This window comes from Protopterus annectens, chromosome 1.part0, assembly GCF_019279795.1.
Source record: "Protopterus annectens isolate FY-2018-M chromosome 1.part0, PAN1.0, whole genome shotgun sequence".
Lineage (NCBI taxonomy): Eukaryota > Metazoa > Chordata > Ceratodontiformes > Protopteridae > Protopterus > Protopterus annectens.
The window spans coordinates 123,708,196-123,727,163 of NC_056725.1; the positions used below are offsets into that span (position 1 = coordinate 123,708,196).

Sequence of the window (18,968 nt, forward strand, 5' to 3'; positions counted from 1 at the left end):
CTCGAAACCACTGTCCTGTCGACAAATTCCGGCTCTTCAAACCATGATTGTAAAGTATCTTAGAATGGGAGGCTAGGAATAGGACATCTAGGATGTCTAAATGTGGTTGTTGTAGATGTTGCAGGTATATAGCAGAAGGAACATATGTATGTATAAAAGGGTGGGGGCAGACTTTATCTTGCCCAGGGAGGTGTAATTGTAACACCAAGAATTTGGTATATGTGGCCTCATGTATAACCTGCGAAGCATTCTACATAGGTATGACCACCCGTAAATTACGTGAGAGGATTACTGAACATGTGAGAGCGATTAAGAATAAGGACTCACACAATGCATTATATGTCCATAGTGCGAGCTGTAAGGGGTTTAAGAAGTTTACATTTTTTATTATTGATAGAGTATTTTTAGAACAGGGAGGGGATATTAATAATAGAGTAGCTTTATTAGAAACAAAGTGGCAGTTGAGATTAAATGCCACGAGACAGCCGGGCATTAATGATTATATTTCTTTAAAACCAGTTTTGAAATTCAAGGCCAGCATTATATAGTTGGTTTATGTGTTTAAACAAATGGGGATGCACATCAAGGATTAATATGTATGTATGTGAATTTTTTATGTCAAAATGTTTTTAAAGTTTTGTGTACAAAGTCATTTTAAATTATTTGTGAGTAAGATAGTTTCTTTGATAAGAATTAGTGGTTTTAACAATAGGGGGGATAACAATTATTAATTACAATTGTTTAATTTGATTTAATTGAATGAGCATGTGATGTCATTATGATCAATGTATAAAAGGCTTGTGTTTTCTTTGTAACACTGACTCTGAAGAAGCCAATTATTTGGTGAAAGCGCTTAGTCGGTGTGTATTAAAGGATATACTTCCAAGGCTTGGTGTGGTTTGCTGGTGTCTTGAAGCAGTGGTCGTGTTTTTCCATTTTTCAGTTTTTTACCCTGTCGTGGGAATTGTTGCTACTTCCTAATCATTGCCATCTTCATTCTGTAATACAGCCTATAGATGTGATTCCACCAGGGTGGCGTGTGTTTTGAGTTAGTTCTGTACTTCTTCCTGGTGGATACAGCTGCCTCTATAAAGCTATTAACATGTGTGTATAAGGTTTCTTTGAACAGTTCTGCGTAAGCAGCAGTGTTCTCGTGGTTTATGGGGGCTTAAAATTTTGCCAGGCTATCACTTAATAGTAGGAAGTTAGCCTTACAGTAGTTTTTGAATATTCCAGGGCTAACTGGGGTTCCAAGTTTTATTTTTACTTCAAAGGAGATCATTTTGTGGTCTGACTTACCAGAGAAGACATTACACTAGGGTTCTGCAGCAGTCTCCTATATTAGTGAGAACCAGATCCAGTATGGTTGTACCCCTTGTTGGTATGTTGACAATCTGTTCTAGTGAATTTGTGTTTAAAAATTCCAGGAATCTCTGTGCCTGTAAGTTTGATATTGTATATAATTCCCTATTGATAGTGGGGTAATTAATGTCACCAATGAATATGGTATTGACTTGGATGGTGAGTGTTTCCAATGAGTTTAAATACATGTTATAGGTTTACTGGGTCATAGAGGGGGATCTATAGCTTACATGGAAGTGGTATTGGTTGTTGCCTATGGCGACTTTAACAGTGAGATGCTCAAGTTTATTGTCCTGTTTGACCAGCCTTGAGGTATAATTATTTTTGATGTAAATCAAGACACCTCCACCTTTAGTCCCTGTTCATGTAGTAGCTGGTCTAAATGTGTGGAAGGCATTATAACCTTGCACTAGTGGTGTGCTCTCCATGGCTTTAAACCATCTCTCAGTGACTGCACAGATGTCAGCAATCTCTAGGGTGAAGAGAGCTTGTAAGGAGTGAAGTTTTTTGTTTAGACTCCTAGCATTGAGCAGTAACACATTTAGATTTTCTTGGTTTTGATTTGCTATATCAGCAAATAAATAAAGCAATGCTTTCCTGTATGTTTGTGAACAGTTTAATAAATAACCGATATACCTATCTGCATAATTAACACTAAAACAAATACTAAGTCTCAATTTATACAGTTTGCATAGTTGCAGAGCAGGAAGTAATAATAATAATACAAAGTTACAGAGGATGACATGCAACAGATTGTGATTCCTTTTATTGTGGCATCAAGTTTAAGAATATGAACTTGCCTTCATAATGACTAACAAAACAATTAACAGAATTTCCAGTGTTGTGCAGTCTACATGGACATTGGTAGTGTGCTCTTTGGTTAATACTAACAAATTTCACACTCTGACTTTCAATACTACATAACTGCCTACTTTCTGAAAATATAAAAACAGGCAAAATAGCTAACATTCCTACTAAAATGCCCCCTAGGTAAACAATCTTTGTTTAATTTTGTTTCTTAGACATTTTATTGTTTCTTTATTGGTGAGTCCTTAAGTTAAGGAAGCCACGTCCAAAGACCATGATGACATCCTAGTTGTATGGAAATATGCCAAAAAGGTGGCACAGATACTGATAAAGAATAAAACTTTTCTGTCCATACTTTCTAACTTGTATATTACAGCAATAACCCACAGCTGTATGTGGATAACGCTGGATTTACCCATGATTGGTGTGGTTTGGTCATGAGGGAAGAGTGCTGCTCTTCCATGTTTCTCCTGGTATCCTGGGGCTTGATTGATGTACAGTACATACGTATGGGACTTTCGTTCCTATGCTTACGTAGTAAATCAGTGTTGAGCAAAAAAGCAACTGAGAAAGGAAGATCTATTAGTTTTTTGTTTTTTTTTAATTAAAAAATGAACCAACCATGGAGGTATACACAGTGCATCGAAACAACCAAGAACTTAAACCTGAAAATAATGTGTGCTGTTACAGTACAAAAAATCAGTTCACAGGTGTTTTTTCAAGCAAAATCCTTTATTATCCAACATCAGCCATATCGTTTTTTTTAGTACAATACAGTCTTCCAAATAATAACAGTGAATCACTTGGTGATGCCATGGAATAACCAGTTATGCCAGCTCTAGTACGGGATAGATACTGGTCTGCAGAAAAAAAGGGCATCTCTGGGATTGGTGGCAAGGGATAATCTGCAAACGTTTACTTCTGTAATTTGAGTCAAATCTTATCTTCCCATAAAATTACTCTAACATTCATAATATATTTTGAAATAAAGTTATCATTGAGGCATCCTGAAATTAGAGAGACTTTCTGCCTAGAAGAGGGCCAGATCATCTCCCAAAGACAGCTGATCTTGCAGCTCATGGAATTAATGGCTCTAACAGTTTGAACAAGTTCGCTTTTTCTTGCTAAACTACATGCCAATGTCAGAATCACACTTTGAATTGTTTACATCAGGGTGTCTCTCTCTAATTTCAGGATGTCTCAGTGACAACTTTATTTCAAACTGGTTTCCATTCCATCGCCAAGTGATTCACTGTTATTGTCGTGAATGACTGTATTGTACTAAAAAGACTGATATGGCTGATGTTGTTGGAAAATAAAGGATTTTGCTTGAAAAAAACACCTGCGAACAGATTATTTGTACAGCAACAGCGCACATTATTTTCAGTTTAAAAAAAAATAAAATAAGTCAAGTTTCCATACCATATATTAATAGTATTGGTATATGCTCAATTTACAACAGGTACGCTGGTTGGGCTGATGAATCAGCATGCTTGTTTTTGAATGTTAATGGCCCTTCATTGTATAATTACTAATACATCTCTCAAACTGAATTATATTCCATAGGCTCACATAAAACTTACTGTTGACAAGTCCAGTTTTTCTCAGCCAAAGATGTAACATCATAGAACAACTCAATTAGCATACAAGATTTCTCCTTAAAAGTAAAGCAATTTCTCCTTTCTTGTTGTTTTTGCTAAACAGTCTAGTAGAAACCCTGTGGTGAATTTTCCCGTCATTGTAGCATTTTACTACAAGATGTGCCAAACTTAAACAAAACTCTAACATCCAATGTAGTTAATTTTCTACCCAAGTTATTTTTTATATTGTGGTATCATCTAGATGTTATTTACTGCTCAGAAACCCTTCAGTGACTTCCTTTTCTTTTTTTATTTAATTTCTACTTGCTTCTTTTTCACAGCTCATGAAAGTCTCACCATTTTTCTGCTTTGATCTCATGTTATTTTGGAAAATAGCTTGTGTTACAGTTCAATACATAGGCTACACAGTAGAAATGTAGTTTTTGTTGCAGTCCCTACCCACAATATTATATCCAGACCACATGTATTGCTAACATCACTAAAGTGCTATAAACATGAAAAGTAAATCATTTTTCCCCAAAGGGTAAATTGCTGGAGAAATATTTATATGAAGAACAAGGATGAGTTATACTGTAGCAGTACATAAACAAACTAGTAATAATGTTGTTTTTGCCATTGAAGTGTTGCTTTTACTCATGTAACTGCATGATTCCACTTTCTCTAATTAACTCTTTAAACAGTGGAAACCTGCAGCTCTGTAGGAGGAGAAGAAGTTTGCAATTGTTTTATGACTTCCAGAAGCAGAACCAGATCTGAACAATGCTCTTGTGCATTATTCACATGTAGGTGCTAAATCCTGGCAGTTTCTAGCAATAGGTGGTTGCAACGGAACCTGAAGTCAGATGACCAGATGTATGTGATGTCATTCTTTACAGACATATTGTTTTAATATTAGGTGAGAAAGTAAAAATAGCTGAATAGGAAAACCCATAACTTATTTAATAGTCACAAAAATAAAAACAATAAAATAACAAGTATCCAGTTAGTGCTTAACACTTTTGTCTTTACCCATGAGACTTCTTCAGACCGAATACATTTAGAATCATCAAGCATATGTGAGAAAAATAGTTTAGCGCTTTGTGTTTCAGGTAAGCAACAAAATCTTCTCTGTTGTTTAATCCTAGTGTATAACAAGCATTGAGTTTAATTTGCCATAAATATTCTTTCCATCCCAATTCTTCCTCAGCATCAAACTTATTATCATATCTTGCAATATAACCTAATACAATAAATTTAAAATCCACTTTACATTTGGATGAAATATAATGCTTGTTTAAACCATTTTAGTCATTACCAGATGATACAGCATATTTGTGCTCATATATTCTCTTGTAAAGCTCTCTGGTTGTTCTATCCACATAAAATGACTGACAGGGCATGCATAGAGCTAAATGTACAACAAACGTATTTTGCAAGTAAATCCGTCTCTGATTTTAATCAGCATGTTGTTCACCCTTATTTCTTCTATTCCAGTGTACAAATAACTGCAAAAATTACAGTTGAGACATTTGAACATCCCTGTTTTTACACTGTTATTCAATGGTAAGCTTAGGTTTCTCTGAAAAAAAAAAACTCTTGCCTCTTTTCTGTACAAATTTAGGCTTGTCACCAACTGCTTTAGTTATTTCTGAACAACTGATAATATTCCAATTTCTTCTGATTATTTTCCTAATCTTTAGTAAATCTATACTGTTTGCTACTTGTATAGCCAAACAATAATTCACATTTTTGTTGCTCATGCTCTCATTGACTTCATTTTCCTAATAGTGCATGTTTGTCTTTCGGATTTTCCCGGTTAGGGGTCGCCACAGCGGAACTCTGGTCCGCTAATGATTGGCAGTTGGTTTTATGGTGTCGAGTTGCCAGCCCAATGCCCAACCTTCAACGAAGGCACACCCATTTAACGCATGTCTTTCGAACGCCCACTCGACCGCAGGGAGGACATGCAGACTCCACACAGAAGGCACTCCCAACCCAATACAAGAATCAAAAGGGAGAACCTCTTGTGCTGTGAGGCAACAACGCTACCACTGCACCACTGTGGAAGACATTTTCCTAATAGTGCATACTTCTTTCAATTTATTTTCTACCATCTCTACTGGATAACCTCTGTGGATAAATCTGTTGCATATACTGTCACTTTCTTTCAGAAGGTCCCCATCCTTTTAGTGAGCCTATTTACTCTCATTAACTGTCTCTTTGCTATATTTTGCTTAGTTCTGGTGGGATGCATACTGGAATAATCAAAAAATAATTATTTTGCATTTCTTTTTTGTATATCTTACTGATAAGTTTACCATTTTTTTATATTGTCACATCTAAATAATTTATACTGGTTCCACTATATTCTATGGTATATTCTAAAAAAATAACTTAAACTGTTGATGTGCTATGAAACCTTTCAAGTGCATCAGTGATCCCTCTCCACACTAAAAACACATCATCAATAAACTGTACAAAAAAATGTTGTTCATATACATGTTGTTGAAAATGTGTGTCATTTCCCACCCATGCATAAAAATATTTGTATAACTCGGTGCCATGGAAGCACTCACGGCCACTCCATTTGTTTGGCAGTACATGTTGTTATTAAACTCAAAGTAGTTGTATTTGAGGATTATGTCTATAGCTTCCACAATTAATTATATAATACTAGTGGAAAAAAGCTTAGAATTAACCAGCTCCCCACTTACTATGTCCATACCCCCCTCATTGGGAATAACTGTGTATAAAGATTTAATACTGAATGTCACTAAAAAGTCTTTTTCACTAACTTTTGTTAAACAATCAAATGACCCTCTGATGTATGAGCTACCCTTTTCCACCACTTTTTGCAAATGCTTATCAAGAAAACTAGATAAACCTTCAGTTTTGCTGTTACTGCTTCCTACCATTGGCCTCAGAGGTGGATTATCTAAGTCTTTGGGTACCTTCAGTAATCCAAAGATCTTGCTAACATTTAGGCTATCTACTCTCAGAAACTTCTTAATGTCTTCAGTAATCTGTCCACAACTGTACCATTCTTCAATAAACATGTCTATCAGTGAAAAAGCTTTTTTTACTTCACTAAATGACCCTGGCTTGTAATGTTTGACATCAGACAATAATTCAAACATTTTCTTGTCATACATAGACCTGTTTAATAAAACCAAAGCATTTCCTTTACCAGCTTTAGTTATAATCACATTCTTGTTGTTAACAAGATAACAAAAAAATCTCCCTTTCATTTTTCTATAAGTTGTAATATCTGTTCAAAGGTTTAACAGTTCAATAATTTGCAGTTCAGACACATACATATTGCCATTTACAGCCATTCTTAGCACGAGCATCTTCAGCATGTCAGGGAGGTCCTGGGCAGACTGCAAAGGTCAGGGTTGACCACTAAGCCCAGTAAATATCAGGTGGGTATGGCAGAGGTCTCCTACTTGGGACGTAGAATGGTGACTGGTAAGATCAGGCCAGAACCTGCCAAAGTGGAAGCCATTCAGGCCTACCCGTGTTACTAAAAGCAGGTGAGGGCATTCTTTGGGACAGCGGGGTACTATAGAAAGTATACTCCCAATAATAGTACAATAGCTGCTCCCCTCACAGGCCTGATGATGAAAAACAGGCCAGGCAAGGTAGTGTAGACCCCAGCCTGTGAGCAGGCATCCCAAAAGCTTAAAGGGGCTTTGAGAGGACACCTTATATTAGCAAGTCTAGATTACAGCAAAGAATTTGTTGTGCAGGTGGAAGCTTCGAACCAGTACTCAGACAGGTTTCCTCAGAGGTAGAAGCAGCCAGTGGTATATCTCAGCAGTAGAACCCTACAGAGAGAGAGGAATGTTATTCAGCAGTAGAATAAAATGTCTAGCCATAGTGAGAGCACTGCAGAAACTTCAGCCCTATGTGTATGGAAGGAAATTCACTGTAGTTGCAGACCACGGTCCCTTAACATGGCTACATCAAGCCAGCCATCAAAATGCCAAGTTACTAAGGTGGAGCCTAGGGCTGCAGGCATATAATATGACACTGCAGCACCACAGTGGGGTTAGCAATGCCAATGCAGATGGGCTCTCAAGCCAGTGTGTGAGTTAATGTATTCCCAGACAGGCCCAATCCTCTCAAGCAATATTTCTCATGGGTCACTTGTAAAACTAGCTTGAATCTTCAAAGAGGGGGGTGACTATGTAGGGTAATGCCAGCTATGCCAGGAGAAGTTAGGCGGTGGATTTGTAACATTCCAGCAGAGCTAGGTGGAATTTAATAAAGAATTATATGTTATTTGAATATCAAACTGGTTTGTACTGATGATGCTTGTGTTGAAAATGGATTTGTAAAGTTGCTTGTGTTAAAAATGTACCAACAGCGGGTCCTGACTGTATTGTAACTGAATTAAATATATATGTTAACAGAGGATACTCAAAGAGAACAGGTTAAGTTCAGCTCCAACTAAGTTTACAAAACAGTAAGAAATTAAATGACTGGGGTTGGCCATAAAGATGTTATCTCACAGTTTTGAATGAAGCCACAGACACAATTTCTGTAAGAAGCATGATTTGTTAGTCTCTGTAAGAGGAGTAGAAGTTTGTAATTGTTTCAGGACTTCCAGAAGTTGCACCAGATCTGAGTAGTGCTCTTGTGTGTGTATTATTGACATGTAAGTGCTAAATCCTGGCAGTTTTTAGCAAAGGGGGGTTGCGTGGGAACCAGAAGTCAGGTGACCAGATATATGTGATGTAATTCTGTACAGAAATAATGTTTTAAGCTATGAAAACAAAATTGCTGCAGAAGTCTCAGGGCAGGCTGTTTCTTGGAACCTGACATAGAAGGATCCCTCACCTACTTCATCTTGCCTTGCTTTATTAAGTAAGTAGGAACAGTAATTCTCTAGATCAATCAGGAAAATATAGTGAGAATAGTTATGTATTGTTTTTCTGTAACTTGTGAATCTTTCCAGCTGTGTTATTTTTAATATTTCTTGTTATTGAAACTCTGGTGTTACTGTAAATAGATATTTTGTATTTTCATGTTCTTTTATTATTTATTATTGCATATAATTAAACTTTTCATTGTGGCTGGTCCTTTACAGATTATTTTAACCTTTGAGAGCACTTATATCTATTGGTGGCACTGTGGCCACTCTTGAAGCCTGGCTGTTTGGTCAACATTACTATTTGTATTAATATTAATTTCATTCAGTATAATTGGGTACCCTTACAACAGCCTTAGGTAGCTGGCTTTGTAGTGTCTGGTGGCAGTGATAACTACCTTATATTGTGGGCAGAATGGGGAACAGCAGGTAAATCTATGCCAGGCTTTCCCAGGTGTTTGTGTGTGTATGTGTGTGTGTGTGTGTGTGTGTGTGTGTGTGTGTGTGTGTGTGTGTGTGTGTGTGTTTAAGCCAAATCTCACAGTGTGTGTGTGTGTGTGTGTGTGTGTGTCAGTTACTTGGAGCAGGGACACGAAGCACTGGTTTCACAGAGAGGGTGTTGGAGGACTTGGCTTGGACACTCAGCTGAGGACATAACCCTACAGCGGTGCTAGTGGGGAGCCATACTGGTGTCCTTGAGGGAGAATGATATAAAGAAATCCAGAACTGGGGTTGACTGTGTTTCCTGTGTGCTCTTAAGGAAATTTATGCTTGCTGCATAGAGGTCTGCATCTGGAAATACTGAGTGTATCTATTTGTATTCCAACTGAACATCCCTCATCAGTGTAAGTGGTGAGGATTCAGGCTCCTTGATTACTAGCCCAGAGTGGGGACGTCACAACCAGTTAGTAGATGACAATTCTGGGCTTCTAAAAACAGAGGTGGCTAACTTCACGACACCCATGCAAATGGAAAATAGGTGCATGACTGCTGAATCATACACCAATGCACTGTATGAGCACATACACAAGTGCATGGAACGGGCCATAACAAACAGAACCAAGATGCTCTCCTTCAAAAAAAGGAAGCCAATCTGGTGGTCCCCCACCATAAACAAACTCTACAACAGAAAGAAAAAATTGCAGAAAAGGGTGAAGTCCCAAGAGTGGAAAAAACTCCTTTGTTAGCCTCAGCAAAAAAACTGAGATCCATCATCAAATCCTCTAAAGTGAGCTATGAAAACAAAATTGCTGCAGATTCTAAAGACAACCACAAGCATTCTATAGTTATGTCAAGAATCTACATGGCAATACTCAGATCTGCTCTGAGTTACAGCACAATGGCAATACATATACAGAACCAACTGATATTGCTAACATATTGGCTGACTGGTTCAGTGCGAACTTTACCTCCTTTTCACCCCCTAAAGGGCCTATCACAATACCTGAGAAATGCCAAGTCCCTATTATCACGGCTACACAGGTAAAAAACACACTGTCCAAAGCCAAGAATACAGCTTCCATGAGACCTGATAATATCCCTACCTGACTACATGAATTACAAAGTGAACTGGCACCACACCTGAGTACCCTATTCAATCACTGCCTCATTTCAGGCTTTGTTCCTACCAAATGGGGCACTGCTATGGTCATCCTACTCCACAAAGGGGGAGCGACTATAGACCCTGTGAACTACTGCCCCATTAGCCTGATGAGTCTGATATGTAAGGCTATGGAGCGCATCATCATGGACCTTATAAATAAGGACATAGGGAATCTCCAAACTCTGGACCCCACGCAGTATGGGTTTGTGAAAGGTCGATCATGCCTGCTCAACCTGATAGACTTCTTCGAGTCTGTCACCAGAGCTGTGGATGAGGGCCAAGTAGTTCACACAGCCTACCCAGATCTTGCCAAGGCTTTTGACACCATCCCTCACTCAGGAACTACAGACAGACTCACTAAACTAGGCATAAACCCCTATGTAATAAGATGGGTAGCCAACTGTCTCACTGATAGAACTTACACTGTGAAAGTAGCGGACTCCAAATCTGACTACCGACCAGTTACAAGTGGTGTCCCACAGGGATCAGTCCTAGGTCCTCTCCTGTTTAATCACACTGTTAAAGTAGTGGACTCCAAATCTGACTACTGACCAGTTACAAGCGGTGTCCCACAGGCATCGGTCCTAGGTCTTCTCCTGTTTGGCATCTACTTCTCTGAAGTTCAAGCCAACACAAAGGGACTCTGGCTGACCAAGTTCATAGATGATTGCAAACTGGGGCCATTACTGATTCTCCAACTGATGTAGACATTCTACAAAAAGGCCTCACTGACACCAATGACTGGTGCCAAAACCATTGTCTTAAGCTCAATGCCAAAAAGTGCATTGTCATTCCCTTTGGGAAAAATTTGATGGCCGTGAACTACCACATAGGTGACAGTCCACTAAACACCGAAGCTGTGATAAGAGACCTGGGGGCACAGGTTGACAGCAACCTCTCCTTTGATAACCACATTGCCACTGTAGTCAGAAAGTTCTTCTATGTGGCACATCTCATTACAAAAGTTTTCTCATCCAGGAAAAAAGAGGTCATGCACACTCTCTACTCGTCCCTCATTAGACCTATTATAGAATACAACGCCCCATTTGTTATGTACCTCACTAGACACCTACAACAGCTGGAAAGGCCACAAAAATACTTCACTAAGAGGATCTTAGGCCTTAGACACATGCCCTATATGGACAGACTAAAAAAAACTCCAGCTATACTCTGTCTCTTATTGCCTACTTACAGGCGATCTCTGCTTGAATTACAAAGCCATGTCTGACCCAGAGCTGTTAGATATGCTACATCTAAAGAAATTACAATCCCTCCGTGACTTTTTACACTCAATGCAGGAGACCTGTATAACACATTTGTATATCACTTTAAGGATTACACCTGGTTCCTTTAGAGTTCATAAAGTACAAATAAACTAGTGATCTTCCAGCTTAAGATTTATTTCATCCTAACAATTTTACATTTTAGGCTTCTGTCTAGCACAGCCCTAAATTGGAATATGATCTTTTTCTGATTACTCTTTACTCAGCACAACATTCCCAAAGACTACAGATTACAGAAAATAACAACTGTAGATTTTTCTTCCTTGCCAACAGAAGATCTTACCATTGTAAACTCCTAGAACTCCTGAAATGGCTTCCAGTCACTGAAATATCAATGTCATATCCTATACACTCCTACTCACAAAATACGAAACAGTAGCTATTACATACCTTTGATACAGAAACTACCCATCCAATACCAGGTTTACTCCCTAAGAATTACCTAGAAAAAAGCTATCACATTATTCAGACCTTCATATAAAGCAGCTACTGGAGAACATGCAACAAACTCTCACCTGAAGTAAGGGGTATGGAATCTCTCATTGAGTACAAAAGGGCCTTCTTTGAACACTTGCACAAGGAAATGGAGTGTAACTACTTAAGGACAATGGATAACCTAACCATTTGCTTTCAAAGAACATACTTCCTTCAGCAAGACAGCCACCAAGAAATGTTGAAATCTAGCAATATGCTAACTCCGGCATGATGGTTTTTCCCAGCTTTTTCTCCTAAATATTGTCCTTATTTCCTGAAATACTGAAATTCAAATGGACTTAATAATTTGCAAATGTTGTAAACAACTTCAGTTTTACTGTTAACTCTATCTGTATGTAGTAACAAAAATATGAATCTGCAACAAGTATATGTTTTTTTTCTAAGACCCTTTACAAATATTTAATTTTGCATGTGTTCTTATGTAATGTATGCCTCTTGAATATTCTGTTGTTTGCTTTTGTTTCATTACTTTCAGGTCAGGTTTGAAAAGGGTCTTCAGACAAACTCACTTAGTTACGAAACAGTAAATAAAAAAAATGTACATAAAACATCAATGACATTCACTAAACAATTCATTATCTTGATTCATACAAGAAAACCATGCAGTTTTGCCTAATGAATTTTGTTTTCCCTATGAAATATTAATAAAAACATAAGTGAATGCATTTTGTAGTTGCTGCAGAAAAAAAAACCTTTGTAACATGAAATAAATATTTACTCTGTCCTACATCTATGAGCCCTAGTCATGTCTGAGTTTTCAAAAAAAAAAAAAAAAACATTTTTTTTGTGATAATTCTGTTCTTTCAATATCTGTATAACTTCTATTTTAACTTTGTATAAACTCTGTACGATTTCTTGGAGCTTTTCTCCCCGGGCCTCTACTGAAAATGGACATGTCCCCAGCTAGACTAGCCCGGTCAACAAATGTAAAATAAATAAATAAATAAAAATAAATATGATGCTTCCTGTTGGTGACACTCTCATAGTATTTAGCACATATCCAGTTATGAGTCTACATTTATTAGATGGCAATATGCTGTCCATGAGGGAATAAGTGTATAAACACACACAATGATTACCAAAGTATGAGGACACTCCATAAGATTATACAGGAAAGCAATTAAATAATTCAATTTCACACCAGAGAAGTATCATACATGATGACAGCATATTCTTACCGAGCTCCATTGAGATCCAGCAGATGCTGCCAGCGCTCATCCACTTTGCTCAACTTGTACTCAATTTCTGCTGCTTTGCTTTCATGGCTGGCTTTTGCAAGACGCTCACCCATCTCCTTAAGCTGGGTTTTATTTTCCTCAGCTGCTTCTACTTCTTCCTGGTATTCCTGCAAAATGACAGAATTATAACATATTTCTGACATAAATATTATTATCAATATTATTATTATTATTAGCTTAGATATTATAAGGACAAAGAGTGGAAGGATGTGAAGGTCATAGGTTCTGCAACCTAGTACTGAATCTAGTCTAAACTAATAAATATTTGTTACATGCTGATGAAAACAGTGTCACCAGGAGTCATCTGCTCTGTGGCATAGCTGTGCTGCTAGCAGCCCACAACACATCGTATAGCTACACACTTAAATCGTTCTTTATACCTAGGCACAGAGGAAGGACTGGAAAAAAGAGGCAACATTCTGCTGAAGGAAGGACTTGGAGCCATTTATAAAGTAGCGGTAACTGACTATTTAGCATTTACTTGGTTTAGACAGAAACTCCTTCACTAGTGAGGTTACATAGTAAGGCCAGCATGTATGTAAAATAAAAGTAAATGCCATTTGAAATTACCAGATAAAGTATTAAAAGAACAGTGTCTCATTAGGCCTAAGCTAATCTCTAGGTGAATGGAATTCCTGGCCTTTGTAATGAAATTTCATGCATAATACTTTTGGTTATAGGAAATTAATGCAAACACCACAAATCTTTTTTCTTAATAGCATTAATTTGCAAGTAAATAGGCAAAGATGTAACTACACAGCTCAAAGGTAAAATAAGATTTCTCTGTGAGGAACTTATCTGACATCTCTGGATGCAGGCCAGTACACTGAAATGATGATGGTTTGTTCTGAATACAGATTTGCACAAATGCAGCAAAAAAGATATGAGGATGACATTGGCTAATCTTCTCTTATACCACAAAACATCAACATCCAAGTGGGAGGGAGTCTGCTACAGCCAAGATGGGGAAGCTCTGGAGGTCAGGCTAGACACTGGGCTCCTGCAAATACGAGCCCCAGAACTGATGACAGTTCAGTGAATATTATGAAGAACATCTGGCCTGCACCATTGCTATAAAGGAATAATGCCATGGTTATTGCCCAGCTGACTCAAATTTGAATAGTGGCTTGGGTGCTTGAAGGTGCTGGCAGACAAGGGAGCCCGTAGGATTTTTTGCAGGGGAGGTGCAAACCCAAGCCCCGCCCATGCAGCCCCACCCCCTCTGCTGCCCCACCCCCGCCCATGCAGCCATTCCAGTGTCCCATTACTATTTCTCCCTATTTGTCATAGACACTGTTTAAATCTCTCAGTGTGCATACTGTTTTATGCTTTACTTCTACAATGATTACAGATATTTGGATTTTATTTACAACTTTTATTTCAAATTTTATAGCACAAACACTGATAGACATTTACTAAACCTAAACAAAGCAATAGTCTAGTTACAATGAAAAGAGACTTAGCATTAAAACTTCTCTACCTTTGAAACCCACATTCACTGAAACAACATTGAAACCCGCATTCAAAGAAAATGCATCTGGCCAGTGGCAGGGTAAGTTTACCTTTGGGCTGTTTTCAAATCATAGGCTCCTTGCACACATTTTTAGAACCAATCAAAAGTTATTTGATTCACCTTCCTGACTGTATTAATTATACTATATAATAATTGAATTATATCCCTTGTATAATACAGCACCACTTGCTAGAGTGTGTTTTAAATTTATAGTTCTGAACATTTTTCCTTTAAGCAATGAAACAAATCATATGAACCAATAATGACAACCTGCCCAATTCAGAACATTTCAACCATAAAGGGCCACTCAAACTTCTGTCATACAATCCACCAATATCAATCAATAAGCAGAATCTCTGCAGAAGTAAAAGTCATCTGAATAAATTCTACATTAAAGAGATCTGAAACTAATGCAAAGGTTGTTGCTAGAAAACTTTATATTTCAGTGTTTCATCTACAAATTCAGTGCCTACTGATCTTAAAGAATAAATTGCCCATGCTACATTAAAAAAATGGTAAGTTGGTATACTGCAACAGGGAATGGGTGGCAAGTTGAAAAACTGGTTCATAGTTACTAGGCATTTCCTCCAAAGGACATTCTCAGGACTGCAGCACCCCATCCCCTTAAAATACAAATCTATATGCTGTGGGAGTAGAACCTATAGCCCTCTAAATCAAGATGCAATTATGCTGCCTACTGTGCTACTAACACTGCTTTCAAATTCTATACCACAACAGTGATACAATTTGCTTATCAAAACAGTTGCACATTTTAAGCAGGCTTAGCATGAGCAGCAGTAAATTTCTCTTCCCTTGAAGCTCACAAGTCCTTAAAAATACACTTGAAAATAAATTCCACCTGCTAACTCTAACTAGGGCATTTCACACTCTCACACACACAATCCTCATCATCTTAGTGCAAGAAATCTAGACAAAGCCTAAAATAAACAGGGACAGATTATAAATATTGCCCTCATGAACTTAGAAAGTTGCTAAAAATAACAGAATTTGTTAGTATGCATTTTTCTAAAGGATATGATGTCTAAAACTCAAACATCTGTTATTATTTAGCAACTTCAATCCTTTTAGGAGGAATATGGAGCAAAAATCTGGACATTCTGCAAAAACCTGGACAGCTGAGGGATATGCTACCTCACTTTTACACACACACACACACACACACACACACACACACACACACACACACACACACACACACACACACACACACACACACCATACCTCTCAATATCTTAGCACAAGACATCTGGACAAAGCCTCTTATAATGTTGGTGACCAGGGCCCAAAACTAGGGACCCATTTAGAAAGTTGCTATAATAACAGGAATTGTGTAAGAATGCATTTTCTAAAGGATGAAGTCTGAAGCTCAAATACATGTCATTATTTAGTAACTTTAATCCTTAGCTCATCCCAGTGATTTATCAAGAAAAAAAATATTTTTTATGAGGAACAGACCACAAATATAAAGCAAAAATCTGGACATTTTGTGAAAATCTTTACAGTTCCGAGGTATGACACACACATACATTCCCATACCTCCTTAGAAAGTGGATAGAATAACAAGTATTGTATTAGTATGCATTTTCTGAGGATATGAAGCCTAAAACGCAAATGTCTGCCAATATTTTCTGACTTCAATCCACAGTGATTTGCAAGAAAAAACACAATTATATGAGAAAGAAACTGAAAATATGAGGCAAAAATCTGGATAATTGTGAGGTATGACCCCTCTTTACTTACTTACACACACACAGACCTACCTCCCTCTTACACACACACACACACACACACACACACACACACACACACACACACACACACACACACACACACACACACACACACACACACACACACACACACACACCTTTCCCTTCTATTTCTTACACACACCCATACCTTTCCCTACCTATTTCTTACACACACACACACACACATCTACCTACCTATTTCTTACACACAGACACACACACACACACACACACACACACACACACACACACACACACACACACACACACACATACCTTTCCCTACCTATTTCTTACACACACACCCATATCTTTCCTACCTATTTCTGACACAAATACACACACACACATACCTTTCCCTACCTCTCTTACACACACACACACACACACACACACACACACACACACACACACACACACACACACACACATCTTTCCCTACCTATTTCTTACACACACACCCATACCTTTCACTACCTATTTCTTACACACACACACACACACACACACACACACACACACACACACACACACACACACACACACACACACACACACACACACACATACCTTTCCCTACCTTTTTCTTACACACACACACACACACACACACACACACACACACACACACACACACACACACACACACACCCATACCTTTCCCTACCTATTTCTTACACACACACACACACACACACACACACACACACACACACACACACACACACACACACACACACACACAGACACACCTCTCTAGTTCTTACACACACACACACACACACACACACACACACACACACACACACACACACACACACACACACACCCATACCTGTTTCTTATACACACATAGACACCCACCTACCTATTTCTTACACACACACACACACACACACACACACACACACACACACACACACACACACACACACACACACACACACACACATCTTTCCCTACCTATTTCTTACAACCACACACCCCCATACCTTTCCCTACCTATTTCTTACACACACACACACACACACACACACACACACACACACACACACACACACACACACACACACACACACACCTTTCCCTACCTATTTCTTACACACACACACACACACACACACACACACACACACACACACACACACACACACACACACACACACACACACACACCCATAGCTTTCCCTACCTATTTTTACACACACACACACACACACACACACACACACACACACACACACACACACACACACACACACACACACACCTTTCCCTACCTATTTCTTACACACACACACACACACACACACACACACACACACACACACACACACACACACACACACACACACACACACACACACACACACCTACACACACACACACACACACACACACACACACACACACACACACACACACACACACACACACACACACACACACACACACACACACACACACACACACACACACACACACACACACACACCCATACCTTTCCCTTCCTATTTCTTACACACACACAATCAAATGAATGACTTGGCAGCAAAAGCAGCATTGAATTCACACACACAAGCAGCATTGAATAACCTGGCAACACTGAATGAGCGACCTGGCAGCAAAAGTGGCTTTCAATGCACACACGCAGCAGCACTGAATGAATGACCTGGCAGTAAAAGCAGCATTGAATGAAGCGAAAACTAACACACAATTGAATTTGAATGATCGAAGCAGAACTCACAGACTTGTTCTCCCGTGAAGCGTTTGAAATTGCGAGCAGACAACAATGCATCTTATTCCCCCAGGGAGCAAAGTATTTCAAATTGTGAGTGGACAACAATGCACACATGGATATGATGCATTATGGGACTGGCCCCATATTCTTTCTTAAAGAAGAATGCCAAGTCTTTCCTTAAAGAAGAATGCCAAAGTATTTTTTTTTTTTTTTTTTTATTAAAAGAAAATTAATCTCCTGGCCAGCCAGTTCCAGAGGGGTGCAAGTGCACCCCCTTGCACTTGCCTGCGGGCGCCCTTGCTGGCAGAGTGGATGGGCATGCCCATCCTTGGGAGGAGAGCAGAGAAACATGCACACTCAGGGTATACTCATGTGGTCTGATTTTCTTGGTGGAGATCAGTCAAAAAATCATTCTGTCCTACCTGAAGGAGGGCAGGGTGCATGCTGGCATTAACTCCTTGTAGATATGATGGAGATCCAGTATGGATGCTCACTGCTTACTCCCACCCTCATGCTGTTATAGGCAGGTGCAGGAGTGGTGAATAATACGTGAAACACTTCCTCAGCAGCAGCAGCAGCAGCATGATACTGCCCAGGGATACCTCATACGTCTCAACCTCTCAGTGCAAGAAATCTGGACAAAGATTGACAAAATGGGGGAACAAAGGCCCAAAAATAGGGACAGATTTTAAATATTACTC

The 18,968-nt window shown here is 38.7% G+C and overlaps 1 protein-coding gene across 3 annotated transcripts in view; it reads right to left on the minus strand.

The window, feature by feature from the left end:
* Positions 1-18,968, minus strand: part of SYNE1 (spectrin repeat containing nuclear envelope protein 1) — a 2,173,401-nt gene that overhangs the window by 732,622 nt on the left and 1,421,811 nt on the right. For all 3 annotated transcript variants that reach the window (XM_044089035.1, XM_044089189.1, XM_044089105.1), the window contains one exon: positions 13,182-13,348. In XM_044089035.1, coding sequence (XP_043944970.1) covers positions 13,182-13,348 — 167 coding nt within the window. The remainder of the gene's footprint in view (positions 1-13,181; positions 13,349-18,968) is intronic.